Raw genomic sequence first — 24,653 nt, 5'->3', positions numbered from 1 at the left:
TCAACCACCACAACCGGAGTCGAGGCTTCAGTGTGTGCACTTGGGGGGACACTGACATTCAGGCCATAACAGTTACCAAAGAGGAATTAGTGAGCGCAGACCCTTCACCTGTAGCGATTTGTAAGTGAATTTACCTCTGCTCTCGAAGGCGTTGTCCTTTCAAATCTCGCTGGGCCAGTGCCAATAAGCACAGTTTTTGTTGTTGTTCTTTGCTGATACTAAGTCAAAGCCGTTCATTCTTACCTTGGAAAATGGATTGGACTAGTCTCAGATAGACTCTTTGGTTTGTATGTTTGTTTATAATCTGGAATCATAGACACAGAGAACTTCAGGTCTAAAGGAGACCTTACATCAAATCCACTGTCTCTCAGAGTGGGGTCCAGTAACCACTGGCTTCGAGATCAATGAGGCCACGTATTAAAAATGCAAATGAGGGGGTCCTACCACGGACCTAGTACATCCGGCTCTGCAGAAGGGGAGCCAGAAGGAAAGTTGAGTTTTCAGCATGTCCTGGATATTTTCCTACAAACTAAAGCTTTAAAATCACTGATCTAGTTCACTCCTCTCATACAGCCAGTGAGGACACTGGAGTCCTACAGCCCTCTTGAGCCCCACCCGCTGGTTTGTTTTTCCCACGGTACCAACTCTCGTAACAGCCGGTCAGCCAGTGCTCAGGGTACCGCTGTGCGCTTCAGTCTGTTTTGAAAACCCAACAACAGACAAACTTGAGAGGACACTCAGCTTTTTTTAAGCCAGTTATAGCTTCTAATATGATTACACGCAAAAGTTGCAATTCCTCATTTGATAGTTGGAATAAAGTAGGGAGCATTGTCTCACAGACAAACATTCATGAAAGAAAATGCCACTAAAATGAGTGGAGCAGAAAAACGTGGCCTATTTTGTTAGAGGTCACTCAGCAGGGGTCAGACTGAACAAAGGCAAACCCAGCAGAGGTTTGAGCTGGAGCTACAAAGAGGAGCTTGGAGGGTCTTCTCCTGAAGCTCAGCTTCCACTAGTAACCTTTAACCCCCAGCCCTCGATTGCACGTCCTGTTCCTTGGACTGAGACGCTGACTGAGGCCTCGCTGCTCGCCAGCCTGGGGCTCCCCGCTCTGGTCCTGGCCGTCGGGAGAATCGGACCATCCTAGACGTGCAGTGGGTTGTACCCACAGGAGGAGGAAAATGAAAGAAATCCAGATATTACACGTTCCATTCTACTTTTATAAAACTGTTCTTCTGATACTATCGTTTTCCTCCTGGCTTCATTTCCCCAGCGCTGACCGTCCGGAACGGAGGAAACGTGTTGGTGCCCTGCTACCCGTCGGGGGTGATCTACGACCTCCTGGAGTGCCTGTACCAGTACATCGACTCGGCCGGCCTCTCCAGCATCCCCTTCTACTTCATCTCCCCCGTGGCGAACAGCTCCCTCGAGTTCTCCCAGATCTTTGCTGAGTGGTATGTCTGTGTTCTCTCTGAGTTCTACTTGGAGGCAGTACACTCAAGCAGTAAGAACAGAAACGATCCTGCTGCTTCCCACGGTACTAGGAGACTTTCATTCTGTGGCTTTCCCGTGTCTGTGATGTGAAGCTGTGCTAATGAAGGCCAAGTCTGTAACAGGGCTAACTGCTAGAAGAGGAGCTGGGAAGGGAGGAAGGACGAAAGATAAAGACTTAACTTAGCCAGCACTTTCCAGATTAGTCACAAAAATGCCATCATTTATCTTCTCACATGCTGCCTTCTGCCTGTTGTTACAAAGTAAAATTGCATTCTAGAAGCGAAAAAGATGTTACAGCCCAAGCTCATGTTGTCTACACTTCTAATACCAAATCTGAAAGAAAAACTATGTATTTTCATTTTAATAGCATGACATTTGACAAAATTAAGTTTTATTACAGCAGGACATTGATCAAACGTAGGGAGAGTAAATTACTGGACAGTAAGACGTCCGTGAACCTTTTCAGGAGTACTTAGCTGCCTGTTTGGACCTAGCTCACCTTGGCCAAAAGAAGGGCGGGATGGAGGAAACAGATCCACTTTCACCGGACACGCAGCCGTGCCTGAGGGTGGTGTACCCCAGCATTCAGGGCTGTGAAAACACATGCCTAGAGTGTGCCTAATCCCTGCTGGTGGTGTGGTGGCCTCAGGACACAGTGTGCTGCTAAGTTTCTCATGAACAAGGAATGTGTGCCTCCTCTGTGTCACATCTCACGCTGCCCCGCAGCCCTTCCTCAGGACTCTCCCCGCCCCTCTTAGTTGTGGGGGATCCTTTTTCTGTGTGCACACGCAGACAGGCTTCTCCTTCCCGCGCGCGTCGCTCATGTCTGCGGTGGGAGTGAGACACTCACTCCCCAGCTTGAGTTGTCTGTGCAGCGAGGTGGCTGTAACAAACAGGAAGTTGTGTCTCTGCAAAGGGTATGTCAGTTTCCCCTCGATACTGCTCTCCAGTGCAATACGGAGTCCTGGGTTGGATCAAAAGGACATAGCGGGACAACTGGTGAAATCCCTGTCAAGTGTGGAATTTGGCTCGTTGTGATGTACTGATGTTAATGTTTTAGTTTAACAAATCCATCATGGTTGTGCATGATACTAACATCAGGGACAGTGGGTGAAGGGCATGCGAGGAGCTCGACTATCTTCGCAACTTTCCTGTAAATCTAAGATTATTTCAAAATAACAAGGTTTCTTCTTAAGAAAAAATGTATTAAGGAATTTTAAAGGTTAAAAAAGTGCTTAAGAGAGTTTTCTGTCCTGAGTGCTCTCTAGCCGCTGGATTTTATTCTGTAGATGCTGAGATTCACTGCAGGACATTTTTACTTGTACTTATTACTTACTCACTGCTACCACTAGGTGGCACCAACGAGCCTGTGTGCCCAGCTGACTGGCTTATCCGCTTTCCTCTTTAAGGCTTTGTCACAACAAGCAGACGAAGGTGTACCTCCCAGAACCACCTTTTCCTCATGCAGAGGTAAGAAAATGGTCTACTGGGATCAGAGCAAGAAAGAACGTGAGGTGAATGGACACGGATGGAGATAGCGGGCCATAGACAAAATGAAATCCTTACGTAAACTCGTCGCCCTTTGTGTCCCATATGCGATGACAGGGAAGTATTCTTAACTCCAGGTCCATGACTTTCTCTTACTAGCATTGCATTACCAGTGTGCATTCACACTTCAGAGCCTACCTCTGTTCTCCTGACTGCGCGAGGAATTCTATTCTATTAACTACTACTAAAATGTTTGCATAACAGATTTGTTATTGTAAAGTCTTTCCAGTTATGTTAATCATAGGTGTGAAGTTTTAATGATGAAAATGATAACATATCAGTTTAAAAAATTGGAGGCCAAAAGATACAAACCTCCAGTTATAAATAAATGAATCACGGCGATGTCATGTGCCATATGGTGACCAGAGTTAATGCTTGAAAGCTGCTAAGAGAGCAGATCTTAAATGTCCTCGTCACAAGGGGAAAATTGTGTAACTGCAGTGACAGATGTCAGCTAGACTTACTGTGGTGATCATTCTGTGATATACACACAACCAAAGGATGATGTTGCACACCTGGAAGTAATGTTACTTGTCAATTATACCTCAGTTTTTAAAAAACAGGAAAATTTCCCTCCCTCACAGGATGGATGAGTGTTTCTATGTAGCTGTGTGCCCAGTTTTGTTTCAGTTTCTTTTCTTCCACCAAACATTGTATCACCGGCATTTTCCTGTGTGCCTCATATCATGATTATTGCAGCCTAATCTGGCGTATCATATGTGCGTACTATAATGTTCTTAACCATATTCTCTATCACACAATAGAGTTACTCCCAATTTTTTGTTTTATGTTTTTTGTTTTATGTTTATATATATTATATAAAATTTAAAGATGTTTACATTGGTATAAGCACGTTAGGGAACTGGCGGTACCCGCCAGAGCACACGGTAATTCCGGATGGTCAGATGCAGTAGTCCCTGGACAGGTAGGTCTGAGCGGCAAAACAAGAGATGAATTTATCTTAGTCCTGTGCATTGATCAGGAGAATTGCAGGAACTCCAGGTGATGCCTGGAAAATGACTCAAGTTACGTGCAAAGACCTGCTATTCTTAGAGGCCCATTCATCTCCTTGACATCTCTGGATACAGAAGACTTATTTGTCTTTTAGACAGCCGCTCACCCATTTAACGGGGGCGGGCAACGATCGTGGCCCACTAGGTTATAGAAAGAATCTCAGTTTTGTTTGTTTGTAACTTGGGAGGAAAGTGGGAGTTCAGAGCTTGCTCCCTACTGTGCATGTCCCATCAGAGCACGTGACACCCGATGAGTTTCCAGACCCTCTTCTGCATGAGGGGTTGCTTCAGGATTAAACCGGGCCATGGTCATTCCATTACCCATTCAACAGCATCTCCGGACGATACTCCCTTCGGCTTAGTGGACACCTAGGGTCTCTGACGTCTGGGTCTTTGTGATCTGACCTTTTGATGCTGGAGTGGGGAGGTGGGGCAGGGTCAAGGCAGCAGGCAGTGTCCACGCAGAGTCCTAAGGTGCCAGCTGTGGCGGTGGCTGTATATGGTGTTGCCTTGGGTCGGCCTGACGTTGGGAGGGTATTATCAAGTATTGGGCTGGGAGGGAGACCTTTTTGGTTCCAAATATAAATGTTTGAGACAGGTTTGAGGCTGTGCACGGTCTGCCTCTCACTTAGCTCTGTGCGATGCGGACGTCACAGCTCCCAGGCTTCTAAGAGCCAGTTTGGCCTTGGTCTTTATGAAGTTGCCACAGTAACTTACAGCTCAAGAGGAGGTCCTGTGGGTAAATAGTGGCTCTTGTGGGAGGTGTTTATTGGTGGCAGAACTTGGTGAATCACATGTTTTGGGAAGGTAACCTGGTACCAGGGACTGTGGGCCAGGGCTCAGAGTGTCAGAAAGCTCTGAAGCAGGGGTGGGGAACCTTTTTCCTGCCAAGGGCCATTTGGATATTTATGACGTCATTCGCGGGCCGTACAAAATTACCAACTTAAAACTTAGCCTGCTGTGTTTGGTCAAACATTTCATTAACTCGCCCCTGTGCCTTGGCAGGGCCAGACCGAGTGTTTTTATGGGCCTTACACGGCCCGAGGCCGGACGTTCCCACCCCTGCTGTAAAGGAAGACAGGACTGCATCAGCCTAACAACCTGAAAAGCTTCCACTGGTTGATTGAAAGAGTTACATTGTAGATTTAAAAAACGTTCATCTGTGGCAAATTATAATGAGATTCGTTTGTATTTTTAATTTACTTCTGGCCACCCTCCCATACTGTGGCCTCCCTCCCACCCAGACAGGCTAACGTTTTATGTATCGATTCTAGCTCATTCAGACCAACAAGCTGAAGCACTACCCCAGCATCCACGGCGACTTCAGCAACGATTTCAGGCAGCCGTGCGTGGTGTTCACTGGGCACCCTTCCCTCCGGTTTGGGGACGTGGTCCATTTCATGGAGCTCTGGGGCAAGTCCAGTCTCAACACTGTCATCTTCACAGGTGAGTCACGCCCTGCCCTTTCACTGGGACCGCCACTGAGCACACCTACCAAGCAGAGACCCAGGGGCAATTTTGTTGTTGTTAATCCTCACCAGAGGGGGTTTTTCCCATTGATTTTTAGAGGCGGGGCGGGGAGGAGGGGAAAAGACAGAGAGAGAGAAACATCTGGGGGAGAGAGACACATCGATTGGTTGCCTCCTGCACAAGCTCCAACCAGGACCGGGATCGGGCCTGCAACCCAGATACATGCCCTTGACCGAGATACATGCCCTTGACCGGAATTGAACCTGGGACCGTTCGGTGTACAGGACGACGATCCAACTAACTGAGCCACACCAGCCAGGGCCAGAGATGGTTTTTAAATAAGGCATAAGTCTGAACACTCTTTCGTCATACAGATTAAAGGATAAAGAAACCACAAAGGAAAGAGTCAGATAGAGCAGAAGGTCTTGTGAAAGAACTGTGAGACAAAGCTTTTGCATCCGTGTTCGTCGCCTTTTCCCGGAGACAGGTTTCCCTTCACCGCTCTGGGAGGGCTGTGTAAGCTGCCTCAGGACCTGCAGGAGTCCTAGTCGCCTTGTTCACCTTCACGGCTCTTTCCTGAACTGCGTCTTTCTGCTTTGGTGACAGTTCGCTCTGGCTTGCATTGCAGGGTTTTTTTTTCTGGAGAATGAACCCCTCAGAGTAAAATAAGTCCTTTAATGAGACCAGGTCGAGTTTTTACTTAATCGCTATATTATGTGATCAGTTTAAGGTCCTCAGACGCCTCGACGTTTGAACATCTTACGGGCTGGGCAGTAGAAAATCCTGCTCTGAAGTCTGGTCCAACTGGCTGTCACCTCGGCCAAGCTGCCTCCGCTCCCTGAGCCTGGCTCTCCTCTGTGACCTGGGCCGTGGTGGCCTCTCCGGGGCAGCTGTGCGGGGGGGGGGTGGGGGTTGTGTGAGAAGCACTTCGCGCAGGGCTGCACCCAGAGCTGCTGACTGGGTGCCGTCTGACAGCTTTCCCACCACTTGAGACTTCGTGGAGCAGAGGCTGCTTGTGCCCACAGCGTCGGGGTCAGGGGCCCTGTGGGTCCTCCCTGTGCTCAGCCGGTTTGTGAGGAAACGGCGCCCTGAGACAGGCCCCGGGAACACGCGGCGCTTAAACAAGCTCGGGCTGACTGACTCATCGCGAGGAGGGAAGACGCGGGCCATAGGCAGGCGGGAGGCAGGCTCACAGACGTGGGACACCGATTGGGTGTCTCGGTGATTCGTAGCCAGAGGCAGGAAGAATGGAGCCAGGTCGGTAATGTTGTGGTTTGGACAGTGCTGTGGTTCAGGCAGGATTGCGGTGCGGGGGAGAGGGGGTCTTGTTTTTGTCTGGATCCATCGTGGTCACCGAGTGGCCTTGTCTGGGTCAGTGTTGGTGAAATCGCTCGTGTCCGGCAGGAGAACGTGGCCGGCCTGGGTGCCGGGCCGCTCCTGCCACGCCTCGCTGGCAGGAAGTGCGGCGCTCAGAGAGCAGCTGTCGGCTGCTTCTCTTTCCCCAGGTCCCCTTCCAGCCCCGGCAGAGGAAGTCAGCCACCGAACCTCGATTCGTGACACCGGAACCTCGCCGCTGCCTGGTTCTGCTGAGCAGGGGCGTGCAGGGAAGCCCTCTGTAGTGTAGGGGACCAGGGGCGGTCTGTCCTTTGTGAGGAGGTGCTGACTGATGGGCAGTGGGCACAGCAGGAAGTGTCCGCTCTGTATAAACGTTTCTTTAGCCAGAGGGACGAAATCGAGGCTCTGCGATTGTCTGGCCACCCTGAATAACGAACCTAAGTTTAAACTGACTAGTTGGGCTTCCAGAACAGACGTGTCGTGCGTGATGTCTGCTAGAGTCAGAAGTTTTGGACCAGTTCTTCCAATTGTGTTATGACATCGGTGGGCATTGCAGCTCGCACAGTGGATGTAAAAAGGGGGTCAACTACCCTCCCTGTGCTGGCCCATGTGGGGGTTCCTGCGTCTCTTCTTGGGGAAACGGGATCCACTGGAGGGTGTTAATGTGAACGTGGGCGCTCGAGCAGCTGTCGTGAGCACAGCAGGTGTGCAGGTGAGGGAAGCACTGGGCGCAGGCTGTGTGCACGCCAGGAGGGAGCCAGGTCTGCGGCTCCAGGGGGCAGCTCCTCGGGCGAGTGAAGAGTCCCCGCCAAGCAGACAGCACGAGTGGCTCTTGAGGGAACAACTGGCCGTCGTGACAGGGTGGGTCCCAGTCGGGATGCGCTGGGCTCTGCCCATAGGGGTCAGGGCCCTTCTGTTCTCTTCTGGGTGCGTCCTGAGAGGAGGTGGCCTGCGCTTGGCCCCGGAGCGCTTGAGTCCAGGGGTCTGGGCCACCTCTTCACTCTGAAGTCACTGTTCTGTGTTTTGTCTCTTGTGGGGACAGTTTGAGTCTGTGTATATGTCCTGGTCTTTCTCAAATTTTCATCTAATTTTTGTAGCATTTATTGATGATTCTGGACTAAATATGTTATTACTCTGATGGTTGCCAGTTTGTGATTTTTAAACAATTTTATCATTTCTTTTGCATTTATTAACTGGTATTTTGTTGCAAACAAGAGCTTTCTCTTCTCACCCACTTATTTATCCCTCATTTATCTCATCGACCCTTTTATTCACACCCATACCTGCCGTTGCTCCCCCATCCTACAGGGTTCATCCTGGCCTCTCCCCTTCCCTGTGTGTAAGTGGCTCCTCTGTCTGGTGATGAGGCGCCCGGCTCCCCGCCCCTCCGAGCACTTACTCACGGGCTCACCCTCCTGACCGCCTGCTTGCCCTGACCATACCAGCCGCCTCCCCGCTGGGCAACTCCTCTGTTCCCTGCACTTAATTCGTCTTCTCTGTGCTCCCCTTAGAACCCGACTTCTCGTACCTGGAGGCACTGGCTCCCTACCAGCCCTTGGCCATGAAGTGCATTTACTGCCCCATTGATACCCGGCTGAATTTCATCCAAGTGTCAAAGCTGCTCAAAGAAGTGCAGGTAACCAAGGCCTCCGTGGGTGTACCTGTGTGCGAGGGCGGGCATCTGGGGGCATTCCTTCCTCCCGGCTCAGCGTGTGCAGAGCTGGGTCATTTCCCTTCACTTCACAGTGTGGGCTTCAGCCCTGCAAGAAGTGTCCATTCTAATGAACTCCACGTGGGAAGGAAGAGCAGGCGTAAGGACTGTCCTTTCTGTGGGAACCATTTGTGTCCAGTTAAAAGCCAGTTGTCCCCTCCACCCCCCAAAAAAGTCCTCACGGAGCTGAAAGGCAGCTTCCCTGGGACGTGGCCGGGCGTGGTGCACGTTCGGTTAGTGCCACACAGTGTCGTTTTGGCTTTTGTTCTTGCTTTTGTTTGCTGGGTGTTTGCATTTTGCATTTTCTGCCCCAGAGGAAGGGGAGAAGTAGTTGGGTGAGGTGGTGGGTAAAAGGAAGACGTCTGGACAGAAGGAGACTGTGGAGGGAGAGCAGGGAATGAAAACCGCACTGGGTCAGCTGCCACTTGGGCGGGGTGTGTTTTGAGAGTTGGGGGTGGGGAGGCAGTTGGAATTGTCGGGAAGGATGGCTGAGAAGAGGCCAGGGGACGTTCCGGACTTCCCACCCCCTCGGTGTCTTCAGGACCTCAAACGAGGGCCAAGACTCCTGACTCCTCAGCTACTCGCTCAGCAGGGCGTGATGCCCCTCACGCCTCGGGGAGGTCAGGCATTCACTCTCCTCCTCTGCAGAGTCTCTGACCTCAGGAGGAGAGACGCCATCACAAAACTCAGAGGAAACGTAACGAGAGGCAGAGGAGGCCGAGACCCAGGAGGGCCGGGGAGGAGCATGGGCTTCTCTAGCCGGGCTCGGGGCAGTTCTCCGCCTTCGGGCTGTTGGGTGGTGTGACCCCCCCTCCCCCGCCCCCTGTGCCCAGCATGCTGGAGGTTAAGAGCCTGTGGTTTCCATTCCTGGGCATTCCTTAAGCCAGAGGCTGCTGAGTCTGGAGAGGCTGCCTGGTCTCCCGAGGTTAAGGAGCCGGGTGAGAGGAGACGGGAGTCCTCAGGCTGGGACTGGAGGCGATGGCTCCAGGCAGCTAGAAGATGCGCTTGCCTGTCTGTCCCGTGGCCAGCGGTTCAGGGCTTGTCTGAAGTTTCCGTTCTTCCCCCCCCCCCCCCCCCCCGCACTCCTCTCTCCTCGCCGGTCACTGTGAGAGAGGAAAGTTCACAGTGGCCGGGAAGTGCTGAGCCTCGTCCGTGCCAGGAAGGGAGGAGCAGCTAAGGAAGGGGCTTCTGAACGGGCTGCTCTGCCTCACGCCTCCTCTCCCCGCTCCTGTCCCCTCAGCCCCTGCACGTGGTCTGCCCTGAGCAGTACACGCAGCCGCCCCCCGCGCAGGCCCACAGGATGGACCTGATGATCGACTGCCAGCCGCCGCCCATGTCCTACCGGCGGGCCGAGGTCCTCGCCCTGCCCTTCAAGCGGCGCTACGAGAAGATCGAAATCATGCCGGAGGTGAGCGGGCTCCTTCTCGGGGTGAACTGGTGGGATGCGCTGGGTCTCTGGAAGCAGGCCCTGGCCTCCTCTTAGGGTTTGTGTCAAATGTGCGTGAACCAAGAGCCCCTTGGCCCTTGAGGAAGTAGGCGGGAAGAGAGGCGGGATTTCATGTTTCCATTCGCATTTTCAAGTAGTGAAGAGACAGCTGTGAACATCGGGGCAGCTGACTGCTGCTCTGATTAAGGTTCTGCGTGTGATCCGCAGGCCGGGATTTTGATCTACTGACGTGGTCTATCGAAGTCTAAATATTTTAGTTACATGGAATCTGAGCCTGTTAACAGGGAACCGTTACACAGCGTATCCGTGGGGACGCTGTAGGTTGCGTGAGAGGCTGGCCTGGGAGGAGGCAGGCAGCAGTCTGTGCCCGGCTCCCGTAATGGCAGGCAGAGCGCTCGAACATGTTTTTCACAAACAATAAAAAGAGGTAGGAAAACTTATTAAGAACAGGGTCTCCAAAATTCTCGTTGGGGTTCAGAATAATATCCAGGTCTGGGACTGGCGTCTCCGCTCCTGGGTGGTGCTCATTTCCTGCCCAGCCAAGGCTGGGGTGGAGCGAGGCCGGGTGCCATCAGTGGGGACCTTTGCTGCTGAGAACCCGGGATAACGTGCAGACCGCGTGCAGCAGGCTCTGTGCTCCTCTTCCGGCCACATCCTGCCATGACCAAGGGGATAAAAACTCGTTTAGCTCTGAATGCCCAGTTGTCCTTTCTCCATAGCTCACTAGCCGGCTCCGGCTCCCCTACTTAGTTATAAGGAAGGTAACCTGTTCATGGGCCCTCCCTATGGGACAATACTAAGCGCTTCCCATGGACTGTCACCCGCTGTGAGACGGGCAGTGCTTCGACTTGGCCTGCTCAGCGGGCAGGGCAGGGTCTTCTCTGCGCTGAGGAACCTCAGGTGGCCACCACCATGTCTGTCCACAAAGGCCACCCCAACACGGGCTACAGATTCTGTCTCTTAAGTGAGAGTGGAGCCCCCAGATCAATTTGCACTGTAAGTGTGAGCCCCGCAGTGGAGAGACCTATCCCACGAGTGCCAGTTCCCAATACCGAAGGCAAAAGGAAGCCAGCATGTTGTCTTCAAGGCAGAAACAAAATCATTAAGACGTCCACAGAGAAGCCAGCTTACTAATTAGTTTCTGGCATTTCTCATTCCCAAGCTCATCCTTACCCATGATTAAACAGCCCTTGTTAGCTTGCCCGTTCCCTTTCTAAGTCACCAAAAGAAAAGAATAAATCTGCTGTTACACCTCTGACACTGAGCCAGAGAAGGAAGGGATTGCAGGGGGCACCCCATTCTGTTCACGAAGCCCCTCAAATGCAGTAGGAACAGAGTAGCAGCTCTGGGCCTGAGACCCGCCCTGCCCGACCTGTGCACCTGCAGGTCCCTGGGTAACCAGCCACATCCTGCAGGTCGGCCTTCAGTCCAGGGTCCTCCTGCAGCCTCTGCTGTAGACTCCTAGCTGCCCACCCTTAGGTTAATATTGCCAGTGTTTGTTTCGTTTCAGTAGTTAACATTAATATTTTTTATGGGAGAGAGGAAAGCATGTTCCCCCTCCAAAGAGGGGCAAAGTTTTTTCTAGCTTTAGAGTTGTACGGTGGGGTTGAAGGGTTGGGTTTAGATTTCAACACGCTAATCCAGCAGTTCTCAAACTGTGTGGTATCAAGATTTGTTAAAAATTTAGAACCCCAGCCCTAGTCAGTTTGGCTCTGTGGACAGAGCGTTGGCCTGTGGACTGAAGGGTCCCAGGTTCAATGCCCGTCAAAGGCACGTACCTCGGTTGCAGGCTCCCAGCCCTGCTCGGGGGCAGGAGGGAGGCAACCAATTGCTGTGTCTCTCACATTGGTGTTTCTGTTTCTCCCTCTCCCTTCACTCTCTCTAAAATTCAATGGAAAAAATATCCTTGAGGATTAAAAATTAAAAAGCCCCAAAGAGCTTTTGTTTATGTGGATGATATTGACTGATGTTTGCTAACCTGAAGTTAAAACTGAGAAATTTAAAAATATTTATTAATTCATTCTAAAGTAATATAAGCCCGTTAGATGTCAACATAATTAAAATATCTTCTATGAAAAGATGGACGAGCAGGCACTGCTTCACATTTGCAAGTCTCTTTAGTGTCTGCACTGGAAGCCCTCGCAGGCTCTGAGCTACTGAAGGCGCCTTCGGTGTCACCAGGAGCCGTCAGAGGGAGAGGTGAGGCGGCGGCGGCTCCGATGCTGAGCCCAGGCAGGCTGCCGTCCGCTGGGGGCTGACTAACAAAAGGGGAAGAGCAGGGTCAGCACCGGTAACTGCAGGGGTCTGGGAGGCCTCGAGGCAAAGCACCGGACTTTGTACCTGGGACACTGGTTCGTTCTCTTCCTCTCCTCAGCCCGCTTATCCGCCACCACACCCCTGCCCTCTGCCCTCTCTTCCTTCCTTCCTTGCAATAGAGAGAGAGATAATAGATAATTTGCATGATGTATTTTGGGTTTAAAATTATTTTTAATTTTTACCTTCTCTCTTCCCTAAAGTTATTTGGTCATTTGTTGTTTTTTAATCCTCACCCAAGGGTATTTTCCCATTGATTTTTAGAGAGAGGGAAAGACAGATATGATGTGAGAGAAACACATCGATTGGTTGCCTCCCTTTCAAGCCCTGACCAGGGCCTGGGTCGGGGAGGAGCCCGCAACTCCAGGTACGTGCCCTTGACCGGAATCGAACCTGGGACCTTTCAGTTCACAGGCTGACTATCTATCCTCTGAGCCAAACCAGCAAGAGCTATTTGGTCATTTTAGACTGCGATAATGTGAATAAAAGTGCAAAATAAAATAAAATAACGGTGACCTTTAAAGGCTCAGCTTTATAGCACCTGCCGATTGGTAGCTTTCCCAGCAGGCCGGCAGGGACACGGGGGACCTCTGCGTGGGGAGCTCTGCATGGAGGGCAGCTCGAGCTGCAGCCCGAAGCACCTCCTCGCTGCCGACGGTAACAGCACCGCTGCAGCCCCCACGCCTCAAATGAGAGTGCGCCTGACTGAAACCCGTTTGCTTCCAGCTCGCAGATTCACTGGTGCCCATGGAGATTAAGCCTGGCATTTCCTTGGCAACCGTTTCGGCCGTGCTGCACACTAAAGACAACAAGCACGTTCTTCAGGTATCTTAGGGGGGGAGGGTGGCCGGGCTTGAGCCCTGAGGAACTGCAGGGCCTGGGACGACTAGAACCCCCTCCCCAAAAAGCCCGAGCATTCAGCCAGCTCCCAGGACACTGCTTCCCAAACCAGCAGGCCTGGGAGACCAGCCTCCCTAAGGGATCAGATGCGGGACCCAAGGAGGGCACTGCCCGTAAGCTCCCCACTACTTCCTTCTCTGGCCACGCGCCTCCGAGAGAAAGGGGGGGAGAAACTGTCACTCACAATCACGCTAAGTGCTGCTCGCGGCTCTGAAGTTCCACGTCACTCAGAGCTCCCGCGGGTGCCCACCCCAGCACTGCAGGGCACTAGGTGGGCGCTGGGGAGGGGAGGGCGCTTTAAAAATCAGCCCCGATGGCACCCTCCCACCGAGGCCTAGAAATACTAAGTACAGCTGCCATCAGGGCCCTGAGGGCCTGGGCATCACGGTACAGGCTCCACATGGGTGGATAGCACCCAGGCCCCCCCCCCCCCCCCCGGAGGTGCCGCTGTGCCAGTGCTGTCTGCACCCCCCACCCCCTTAGGAAAACACCTTGCAGAGCTGGCCTGCGTTACCTTGTAGCCCTGCATCGTGGACGTGTGAAGTGTGCAGGACGCTGTTGGGCCCGAGCTCTGTGTGACTTCGTCCTCACAGAAGTCCCATCGCCGTGTCACAGGCACTCTCTCTGGGCCAGGAGGGTTCTCACCCGTCAGTGACCCACAGCCGGGGTCCCTTGCGGCTGTGCTATTGCTGCACCTGCAAGTGCCAGCACGGGTTAACGATTTACTCAGAAAACACTGAACTGAATCAGTTAAAAATTAAACATGGCTCTTTATCAAAGGAAGGTGTCTTTGCCAACGAAGGAGTTAGGTTGTGTGGAGAGCTGGCATTTGCTTATGGGTATTGGGAACTCCAGGTGGAGCCCCGGTGCCTGCAGACTTGACACCACAGGCGGCACCAGGCCAGCTGGGCCTGGGGTGCCCACAGGTGTGTGTGTCCTGACCACGTTCCCTCCTGCTCCAGCCCCCACCCAGGCCGGCCCAGCCCGCGGGTGGGAAGAAGAGAAAGCGGGTGAACGATGACATCCCGGACTGCAAGGTTCTGAAGCCCCTGCTGAGCGGCTCCATCCCAGTGGAGCAGTTTGTGCAGACCCTGGAGAAGGTGAGCACACGTCTGCTCGGCCCAGGAGCCGTCCTCTCTCCCTGTGCCTCCTGCTTCAAGGATGTGCTGCTGCTTTCCACTTGGTTTGGTCTCCACTGAGCTCCTGTCCCTGTGGCGTCTGCCTGGTTCCAAGTCATGCCAGGGACAGACCGGGGGGGGGGGGGAGTTAGAGGTGCGTGGAGCAGTAACCCCCTTCCCATCAGGTACCAGGTAGCGCGATGCCACCCGTTGCAGCAGCTAGGCTGAGAGGCCTTTCTCAGAAACCTGTGGCAGCCAGGCAGGCGGGGACGGGGGATGGAGAAGGGTCTGCCCTCCAGAGCCTCCCTTCTCACAAGCCCCGGCTGTCAGAGCGCCAGCGTGGCCCTTTCCCAGGGATGAGTCTCGGGGGAGGGTCGGCAAGAGGTTACTGGGTCCCCGCGAGCTCGAGCTCGGGAGGCAGGAGTTGCCCAGGAGAAAGGGGTCCTTCTCCATCGCAGCAGCTGGCCACACCTTGTCCCGATGGCTGCTCCTCCCAAGGAACAGACTCCAACTATAATTATAAGAAAAATAATTCAACCTTAAAGGTTTTTAGAATTTTGGCTTCAGTCACAGAACTTCAAAGGTTCTGATGTTTTAGCATTAGAATTACAGAATCCTTGATAGAAAGGGGGAATTAGCTAAACACATTATTCATGCTGCTTCTTGCAAGAACTGCAACTAACTGGAATAAGAAGTTCCAGGAAGAGATTTTCTTCTTTCAAACCCTCAGCTGCTGCCTCGGTGGCTGAGTGCCTCCACATGGGAAAGCTTTCTCTTTATTGGGATTTGTTTCCTCCGTTGTCATTTCATTGTCCCTGAGGGAAGGGCTTCTGCCAAGGTGTGCAGCCCCTGGTGAGTACCGGGGGGGGGAGGGGGGGGGGTGCTCCGTGGGCGTCACGTGGGGGACATAGCAGTGAGTGCCTCCTCGTGACCTTGCAGCAGCCCCGGTCCCGGGACTCACCCTTGACGTGTCTTTTAAACAACTTGCTTCCCCAGGAAGACCTTTACTCAGTTCTTCTGCCCGGCTCACCCGGGCACTGAGCCCAGGACCTGACCCTGTTCCCTCCCCCATCTCTGCCTCGTCCCTTCTGCAGGAGGGATGTTCGTCTAGAACTGGGTGGAGCTCCTCAGGTCTGGTTCGTCACCTGTTTGGCATCCCTTTCAGGCTAATCTCTTCTTTCCACGTCTTTTCTTTTCTTCTCAACATTATGTTTGATGTGTAAGCAAGTCCTGTGATTCGCATCAGAGATGGCTAGAGAGGCATTTGCTGTGCTGCTTTATTTCCTTCTCCCTGAGAGGGATGTGCCCGGTCACCGGGTCTGTGGGATCTTGCTGTGAGGAATGGCGTTTCCCGGGGCGGGACTGAGCCTTTTCACCAGGGCCCATGGGCGTGGTGCGGAGGCTGCTGATGGGGGCCCAGTGTCCCAGCCCCCTGACCTGACCAGGCACTGGGCTGTGCTCAATCACAAAAGCTTACTCAGGTTACCGAAATTCTGTTTTGTTTTGCATGTTTGGGGGCCTCTTTTGAAGTACAGTTGGCCTTTGAACAACACGGGTTTGAAGTGTGCAGGTCCACTTATACATGGAGCCTTTTCAATACATATACAGTCAGCCTTCCATATCCCTGGGCCTTGCACCCACTGATTCAACCAGCTGCAGGTCAAAAACAGTATTTTTGACCCACAGATGGAGAGCATTGTTACTGCACTATTTCATATAAGGAACTTGAACACGCACAGATTTTGGTATCTGCAGGGGGTCCTGGAACCAATCCCTTGTGGGTACCAAGGGCCAACTGTGGCTGTTCTCGGGCCAGAAGTTATATGCGGATTTCCAACTATGCCAACAGTCAGCACCCTTAGCCCCTGCATTGTCCAGGGCCAGCTGTGTGAACTCAGGTTGAACTGCAGAAGGTCCTGGTCTGAAGGATTTCACTGAGGAGGGTCAGAAACGTGGTTTCTAACCACTGAGCTTAGCTGTCTGGGAGGGGCCGTGTTTAGGGTTCTCAGTTGCTGAAATACCCTCCTGCCTTCGGTCAGCCGCTGCTCCTCCGAGTCCCCACCAACCTCCTTCTCTTTTCTGTTGGAGCAGCACGGCTTCAGTGACATCAAAGTGGAAGACACAACCAAGGGCCACATCGTCCTGCTCCAAGAAGCTGAGACCCTCATCCAGATAGAGGAAGATTCAACCCACATCATCTGTGACAATGACGAGATGCTCAGGGTGCGGCTGCGGGACCTTGTCCTCAAATTCCTCCAGAAGTTCTGAATGGGGCACGTGAGCTTCCCTGAGATGCCCAGCACAAGCCACGTGAGGAAGGGCACACAGGTCAGCCAGGCCTTTGTGGTGGTCTCTGAGGGCCACGTCAGGAGAGGAGCTGTCTCAGGCAAGAGCTTTTGTTTGCGCTTTAGACTCATTTTCTCCCCGAGCCTGGCTCTCTCGGGTAGCTGGGATGGCAAGACAGTGAGCTGAGCGGCACAAGAACGACAGAGCAGTTTCCCAGGAGGTCAGTGGTGGCGAGGGGAGGTCTCGAGTGGCATTTGTTCTTCATCATGTCACAGGCGTCAGGTGGGGAACCAGTGACTTTGTTTTACTTGCTTGTCTACTGTGTTGCATCTGATAAGACAGACGACCCAAAAAAATTAGTAAAATTAATCCGTTTATCTGTATTTTATATTGTGAGCCCATTTTGTTAATAAAACTTATTTTTATAGGAGTCTCTATGCTCTGTTGAACCTACAGTTTACACTGATACAGTATCTGAGAAAATGTGGAAATATTCAGACTAGCATAAACTTAGAAAATACTATAGCAAATTTTAATTTGGTGAGCATGTTTAATCATATAATCTGGCTTTTTTTAAAATATAAAATTCAGTCCTAACTGGTTTGGCTCAGTGGATAGAGCACTGGCCTGCGGACTGAAGGGTCCCGGGTTCAGTTCTGGTCAAGGGCACATAACCGGGTTGTGGGCTCGATCCCTAGTAGGGGGCATGCAGTAGGCAGTCAATCGATGATTCTCTCTAATCATTGATGTTTCTCTCCCTCTCTGAAATCAATAAAAATAAAAGAATCTAGGAGAGCCACATTTAAATAAAATTCATAGTTTTCCTTAAATTGTTTGAAAGGTGCTGAACTTTACCTGAGCTGTGTCTCTAATGAAAAACCCCAGCCATGACCTTCTAGGAGGGTCCTGAACAGGGAGCTGGGCTCTACTAAATCATCAGTCGCCAACCGGTGGTCCGTGAGGTTGGTGACCGCTGTACTACATGACCTTTACCTGTAGAACCTTTCCCACAGATTCTCAGGATTCTCCGCAGTAAGTTCAGATGCCCAAAGACCCACCAGTAACAGTAGTGCTGTGAATCATGCTGCTTCTGAACTGTTTCAGACAGTTACAGATGACATCTAATCTAGCAGCATCATTGACAGCACACGTGCAAATTTTTCAGGTATTAAAATGTGGAGTGCAAATCAGTATTAAAATTAGTCGCCTACAGTAGTCCAGCTCAGCCTGCTGTTATGAACAAATTTTTTAGATTGCCGTTCAGCCAGAAAGTCATTCCTCCAACTCAGTTAGCAGCTAAACATCACAAAGGGATTTATATATTTGTATATGTGTGCATACATACATATACAATATACAGCACTACAGAGCTGCTTGCTCGGGTTTTATGGAGAGCTGGGTATCAGTTCTCCCTCTGGAACAAACACATAGTGAGAATGAAGAGGAAAAAGACTACTTCATTTTTTGCCATTTCCAACTTTGTCAGATTGGGGCACAGGAGTGCTTACATAGGTGTTTTTAAGGTACAGGTCATTACAATCAAGGGCCCTGGGGTGTGTCTATGGACTAGATTGGGAGCCTTCAACCATGAGAGAGAATAGACATTACAAGAGACTGATGTGCCGTAGCCAGGAAACTTTAGTTTTAGGAGGAGAGCTGTAAATAGCATCACATGTAGGGACACTTCCTAAATAAAACTTGAGAGAATCAAGTTAAAAGTTTTTTTTTAAAATCATGAAAATACAAAAACAGTACAAAACAGAGCTCAAAAGAAATCAAAATGGGTAGTTACAGGTCCTAATAATGATACATTCAGGAATGACTTGGATTTGTTCAAGTTTGCTTTCTGTTTAAGTGCTTGATGAGAGCACAGAGACAACCAGTATGTATATGTAAATTAGTCAAACGGACAGGGACTAATCTAAAAATTATGACGGTTTTAATCAAGTTACTCCCACCTACTTAGTGAGGGAAGCCAGAGGGAGGAAGAAGCCCAGACTCACTCATTAGAGCAGAGAGGCAATCTGGAGCCGGCCTTTCCAAGAGCAGCTGTCACTCCGCCTGAGCTCAGGCATCCGGATCCCACACCAGGTGGGGAGTGGAAGACCCAGAAGAAACGGCACACCTGTCTTCAAGGGCTACCCACACTGACGGAGAGGCAGCCCCCGACCACGTGCTGACCTGGCGAAAGGTCTGACACCTGGAAAGGCTTGATTACATAGTAATTCGAAAACCATTAAAAATGCTGAGGAGGAACCTGATGTTATTCCGTCTAAGAAGTGATACAGCTACTGTTACGTAACAAAGTACCCCAAAACTTAGTAGCGTAAGACAACAACATCTCACCGTTTCTGTGTGTCAGGAGTCCAGTGTGGCTTAGCTGGGTGCTCTTGGCTCAGGATTCTCTCCACTGGGCTCCAGATGAGGAAACTGAGGTGCAGAGGTTAAGTAACTTTCCCCAACACATAGCCAGTAAGTGGCTTCTGCCCTGCCACAGGTGGGTATCCGGGAACAGGAGCCAGCCAGGAAGGGAAGGCGTACCTGTTAGTCCATTTCTTTTCAAGCAAAGGTAACAACTCTCCATGATCCCTGGAGAACGTGAAGCTTTTGGCTGTCTCAGTTGGCCTATATAGGCAAGAGTTGGCTTTGCCAAACTACAATGACATATCCATAGAAGTAAGAGTGAAGAAACCTCCCAAGTTATATGATAACTAGAGGCCCAGTGCATAGATTTGTGCACATTGAAAGGAAATTAATTACAAGGTGGCTGGTGGGTGTGACTGGGTGAGACGGGCCGGACATGCCCTGGAGCCAACCTCCCGTGGTCCCTCCCCAGCCAGCCGCACCTGGAGTGGCGCCGGGGCTTGAAGGGCATCTGCAGAGTGAGCGTGGTCCCTCTGGCAGGTGGGGTTCCTCGGCCTGGCCTGCAGGGATTGGGCTGAAACTGGCAGTTTGACATCCCCCGAGGGGTCCCAGAATGCAAGAGGGCACTCTGCAAAGTTGCTGTCGCTCGGCAGCTCCTGCGTTGAGCATCTGCCCCCTGGTGGTCAGTGCGCGTCATACCTACTGGTCAGTCGGCCGGTCGCTTAGCCTTTTACATGTACAGATATATTCATATGAGCCATGTAAACTGGCAGGTAGGAAAAGGAGACACTCCTTTGGTACCAAGTCCCATTTCCCCCTACAGTCCTAAGCAAAGTTGAATGTTGTCGCATTGTTTCATACCATACTGTGGGGAAACAGAAAACATCAGATGGTCTTAAATTCACTGCAGTGGAATTATGTGTAAATAGCATGAACCTAGAATGAGGTGAAAAATAACCAACTATAATCTGGAGGAAATACTAGTAACAACTAAATCCTAGATAGGCAGTATACAGCAGAGCCCAAAATGTCTAATCTTGGTGGGGGTTAGAGCCAACAATGATCATGAGTTTATTATCTAAAGATTAAATATCACAGTCTCCACTGCTTCTTGGTAGCCTGTCACAGATTTTAGTCATATCATAAAAACATTATTTTACCATCTATCAAAATTCCAATGGCATTTTTCACAGTAGTAGAAAAAGCAACCCTAAAATGTCTATGGAACCTCTAAAGACCCTAAGTAGCCCAGCAATCCTGAGGGAGAACAAAGCTGGAGGCATCACACTTTCTGATTTCAAGCTTTATTACAAAGCTATACAGCAATCAAAATAGTATGGTGCTGTCATAAAAATACACACAGAGACTAATGGAATCTAATTGAGAGCCCAGAAATAAACCTACACATACACAGTCAACTAATATTTGACAGGGGAGCCAAGAAGACTCAAAGAAAGAGCAGTCTCCACTAAATGGTGGTGGGAAAACGAGAACCACATACAGAAGAATGAAATTGGACTCCCCACCTTATACCACTCACAAAAATTAACTCAAAAAGGATTAAATACTTAAATGTAAGACCCAAAATTGCAATACTACTAGAAGAAAACATGGGTAAAGTTTCTTGACGTAGGCCTTGGCAACATTTTTTTTTTTTTATGATACCAAAAGCACAAGCAACAAAAGCGAAAATAAACAAGTGGGACCACATCAAATTAAAAAAGCTCCTGCACCATCAGCAAAATGAAAAGGCAGCAACCAAATGAGAGAAAATGTGTATAAACCATCTCTCTGATAAGGGTCTAATATTCAAAATATATAAAGAATCATACAACTCAACAGCAAAAAGATGCTCTGATTTTAAAATGGGGAAAGGACTTGAGTAGACGTTTTCCATAAAGAAAACAGAAATGGCCAACAGTACATGAAAAAGTGCTCAATATCACTAATATCAGGGAAATGCAAATCAAACCACAATGAGATATCACCTCATACCTTTTAATGGCTATTATTAAAAAAACAGGTAATCAAGTTTTGGCAAGGAAGTGGAAAAGGGGAACAATTGTGCATGCACTGTGAGTGGGAATGTAAATTGGTACAACCACTATGGAAAACAGTATGGAGGTTCCTCAAAAAATTAAACATAGGGCTGCCATATGATCCAGCAAGATTCCATTAGTCATCAGGGAAATGCAAATTGTAGCTACAAGATTTCATTACTCACCAGAATAGCTAAAATTTAAAGGACTGAAGACACCATAGATTGGGGTGGCTATGGGAAAACTGGAACCCTATTATCTGTGGGAGTACAAAATGTGTGAGGTCACTGGGGAAAGGTCTGGCAGCTTCTTATAAACATGTAGAATTTATAGATACAGAGAACAGACTGGTGGGCATGGGAGGGGAGTGGAGGGTGAAAAGGGTGAAGGGATTAAGAAGTACAAACTGGTCATTACAAAATAGTCACTGGTACAAAGTACAGTCAATAATATTGTCAGTATTATTGTACTAAATATATATGGTTGGTGCTAAAAATATCTGGGGGAACACTTTGTGAAGTATATGATTGTCTAGCCACTATGCTGTACCTGAAACTAACACAAAATAACGTTCAATGCAAACTAATTAAAAGATAAAATTAAAAAAAAAAAAAACCTAACCATGCATATACCTACCTTATCACACAACAGTTCCACTCCTAGGTATTTACCCCAAAGAAAAACAAACCCACAAAAAGGCTTGCACAGGGATCTTCAGAGCAGTTTTACCCATAATAGCCAAAAACTGGAAACAGCCCAAGTGCCTGTCAACAGAATGGACCGATGCTGTTACACCGCATTTGGGAATACTACTCAGTAATAAAAGGAACAAATTACTAATACAGCATGAGCTGAGTTTCTTCAAGACTCGCTCAAAAGAGTAAAAACTGTGCAACACCATTTATATGAAATCTTAGAACAGGGAAAACTAATCCAAGATAAAGGAAAAAATCAGAATATTGGTTCTGGGAGGGTAGAGACGGAGACTGACGAGGAAGAAACATGAGGGAACTTTCTGGATTTAATAGTAAATGTTCTATTTTTTCATAGGGGTTTGGGTTACATAGGTGTATGCATTTGTCAAAACTCAAAAGAAGATGTACCTAAGATTTGTGTATTTCAGTGTATAAATTTAATATGTAAATTTTACATTAAATGCATAGAAACTAACACTGACGTCCAGTTAATGATGTGCGCTTATATTTAGAAGAAAATACATTAATGTAATTCACTTAGAAATACACCAAAAATAGGGTGAATAGAGGGATGGATATAGAGATAACTGTAAAGAAAGTACAAGTAAAATGGTTGTTAGGCATACAGGCTCATACTATAAAAAGTATTTAAGTTTATCAGTACATTTGAAATGTTTCATAATTAACTATTGGGACTAATAGTTTAAGTAAATAGAATCTCAATAGTTTAAATTCTAATATGACAACCATACAATACCACCAGGATTTATAGACAAATAGAGAAAAGTAAAACAATTTCCCTAATAAAACCAGGCCAAGAAGCAGGTGAATTAAATAGCAAACCAAACCCGGCCCTGGGGCGAGGCTTCCCACCTAAATGATCTCTCTGGAACCCGTTCAGTGTCTTGTTTTTCTTGACATGCTCTCTTGGCCGCTTGTCAATGACTTGAGTAACAAAAACAGTGAATGTAAAACTTCTCCACCATCCTGAGCCAGGCTTCTGTTACCTATTGGGTTAATACCACAGCTATGAAGTACTCCGGAAACACTATAGTACGACTGCTATTCAGCTCATTGCCAGCTATGATTTCTATGTGACCCTCTTTAGTTTGTCACATCATTCTGTCATCAAAAACCTATTCAGCACTTACCATGTGCTCTGCTCTCAAGAGGCTTACAATCTGGTGTGGGAAGCAGGGCTGTAAATATGACAGGTCAGGCAGCTCTAACAGGATTATGGGGGGTCGGGGATGAGGTGTGGGGGGCGACAGTGACTGGGAGGAGGGAAAGCTCCCTGGAGGTAGTGCTTCCAGCTGAGCCTGTGACAGGCCAGCAGAGGACTTGGGCTCAGCCGGACTATTACGTCCTGAACAAGAAAGTGGCCCCAGCCGCACTGCATTTCGTGAACAGCCAGCGGTCACCCTGTCCAGCACAAGAGGCGGCGGCCACACCGGGAGCCAGACAGCAGGCTAATGGTAACAACGGCCGCCTACAACCCACAGCCTCAGCGCCCAGCACTAATCGGTCTAAAGGACAACGAACTCCATCTGAGCCAACAGAACACTTACATCCCCAGCCTCCTCCCCTTGCGGTTTCTGGGCACAAAATTCAACCCCGAGAGCGCGGCTGTGGAAGCCGGTGAGGCAGAGCCATGATGTTCCGCATCGAGGGCCTGGCACCGAAGCTGGACCCCGAGGAGATGAAACGGAAGATGGCGAGGATGTGACCTCCTCCATACGGAACTGCCTCATCTACGTAGCCCTGCTGCAAGTCACTCCCTTCATCTTAAAGAAACTGGACAGCACAGAAAATTGGACATCACACGTGAATGCATGACATGAAGAACTGGTTACAGTTTCTATTCTGCAAATGAACAGGCCCAGGAAGATGGAAGAGACTGGTGAATGGACATAAAATTTCTACTTGTTGAGAAGTTTGATTGTGGTAACTGACCTTCATAGCTAAAACAGAACACTACTTGGGAAGCATGAAAACACGTTTCTTATGCCTGTGATATTCAGCCTCCATGGATGTTGGTATAATTGTAAATAATGCCATACTCCATTTTCTAGCAATTATTAATTATATAAGGGAATTATGTCTGCAGTGGCCCTGTCTTGTCAGTCATTTCTAGTGACCTTTTTACTTGTGTCAGGAGTTTATTTGTTGAAGAGTTCCTTATTAGTTATGTTTTATGGAAGCAAGCACACATCCACCACAACATTTAAGCACAGGACCGTTAGTCTATATTTTTAATAAATGTACCAATTAAGAAAAAAAAATTCAACCCCAAGGACAGACAGTGGAAACTGAGTCCTAACCTTCCCTGGTTGGGGCTCCATCCCCATTCCCTCTAATAAACTCCCCTCTCGCTCACTGCGTCTGCCTGTTTCCTTGAGCGACTCCAATCTTACAGTCTTAAACAATGAACTGGCATTAAAATAAATGGCAAACAGAAAAAAGACACTAAGAATGTTACCCAATAATAGTTCATTTCTCTTGTGTGCCAAACAGTGGACTCTTCACATTTATACTAACTCTCAACGTGTAAGATATGGCATGATTTTTGTTATTTTACAGATGAAAGTTTAGAATAGATAACTTGAGATGGGCCTTGAGAACATTATGCTAAGTGAAATAAGTCAGTCAGAAAAAAGCTAAGAACCATATGATTTCACTCATATGTGGGATATAAAACTGAAACTCACGAACACAAACAGCAGAGTGGTGGTTGCCAGAGGGGAGGAGGTCGGGGGAGAAGGCGGCCCTCATATATGGTGACAGGAGAAGATGTGACTTTGGGTGGTGGGTACATGGTGCAATATACAGGTCTTGTAACACAGAAACCCACTCCTGAAACCTATATGTTCACGTTGACCAATGTTGCCCCAATTTAATAAGAGTAGATAAATTGCTCCCC

At 49.3% G+C, this 24,653-nt stretch overlaps 2 protein-coding genes across 2 annotated transcripts in view; one reads left to right on the top strand and one right to left on the bottom strand.

The window, feature by feature from the left end:
* Positions 1–17,060, top strand: part of INTS9 (integrator complex subunit 9) — a 95,047-nt gene extending 77,987 nt beyond the window's left edge. Inside the window, exons 10-17 of the mRNA XM_008150748.3 lie at positions 1,274–1,454; positions 2,904–2,964; positions 5,330–5,501; positions 8,372–8,496; positions 9,812–9,979; positions 13,058–13,156; positions 14,194–14,331; positions 16,441–17,060. Coding sequence (XP_008148970.1) covers positions 1,274–1,454; positions 2,904–2,964; positions 5,330–5,501; positions 8,372–8,496; positions 9,812–9,979; positions 13,058–13,156; positions 14,194–14,331; positions 16,441–16,617 — 1,121 coding nt within the window. The 3' untranslated portion in view covers positions 16,618–17,060. The remainder of the gene's footprint in view (positions 1–1,273; positions 1,455–2,903; positions 2,965–5,329; positions 5,502–8,371; positions 8,497–9,811; positions 9,980–13,057; positions 13,157–14,193; positions 14,332–16,440) is intronic.
* The window catches only part of EXTL3 (exostosin like glycosyltransferase 3), a 143,049-nt gene continuing 118,607 nt past the window's right edge, over positions 212–24,653 (bottom strand). The window contains exon 8 of the mRNA XM_054717612.1: positions 212–243. The gene's annotated coding sequence lies outside the window, so the exon portion shown is untranslated. The remainder of the gene's footprint in view (positions 244–24,653) is intronic.

This window comes from Eptesicus fuscus, chromosome 6, assembly GCF_027574615.1.
Source record: "Eptesicus fuscus isolate TK198812 chromosome 6, DD_ASM_mEF_20220401, whole genome shotgun sequence".
NCBI lineage: Eukaryota > Metazoa > Chordata > Mammalia > Chiroptera > Vespertilionidae > Eptesicus > Eptesicus fuscus.
The sequence above is the reverse complement of the archived record's forward strand: the minus strand, read 5'-3'. Positions and strand labels throughout refer to the sequence as shown.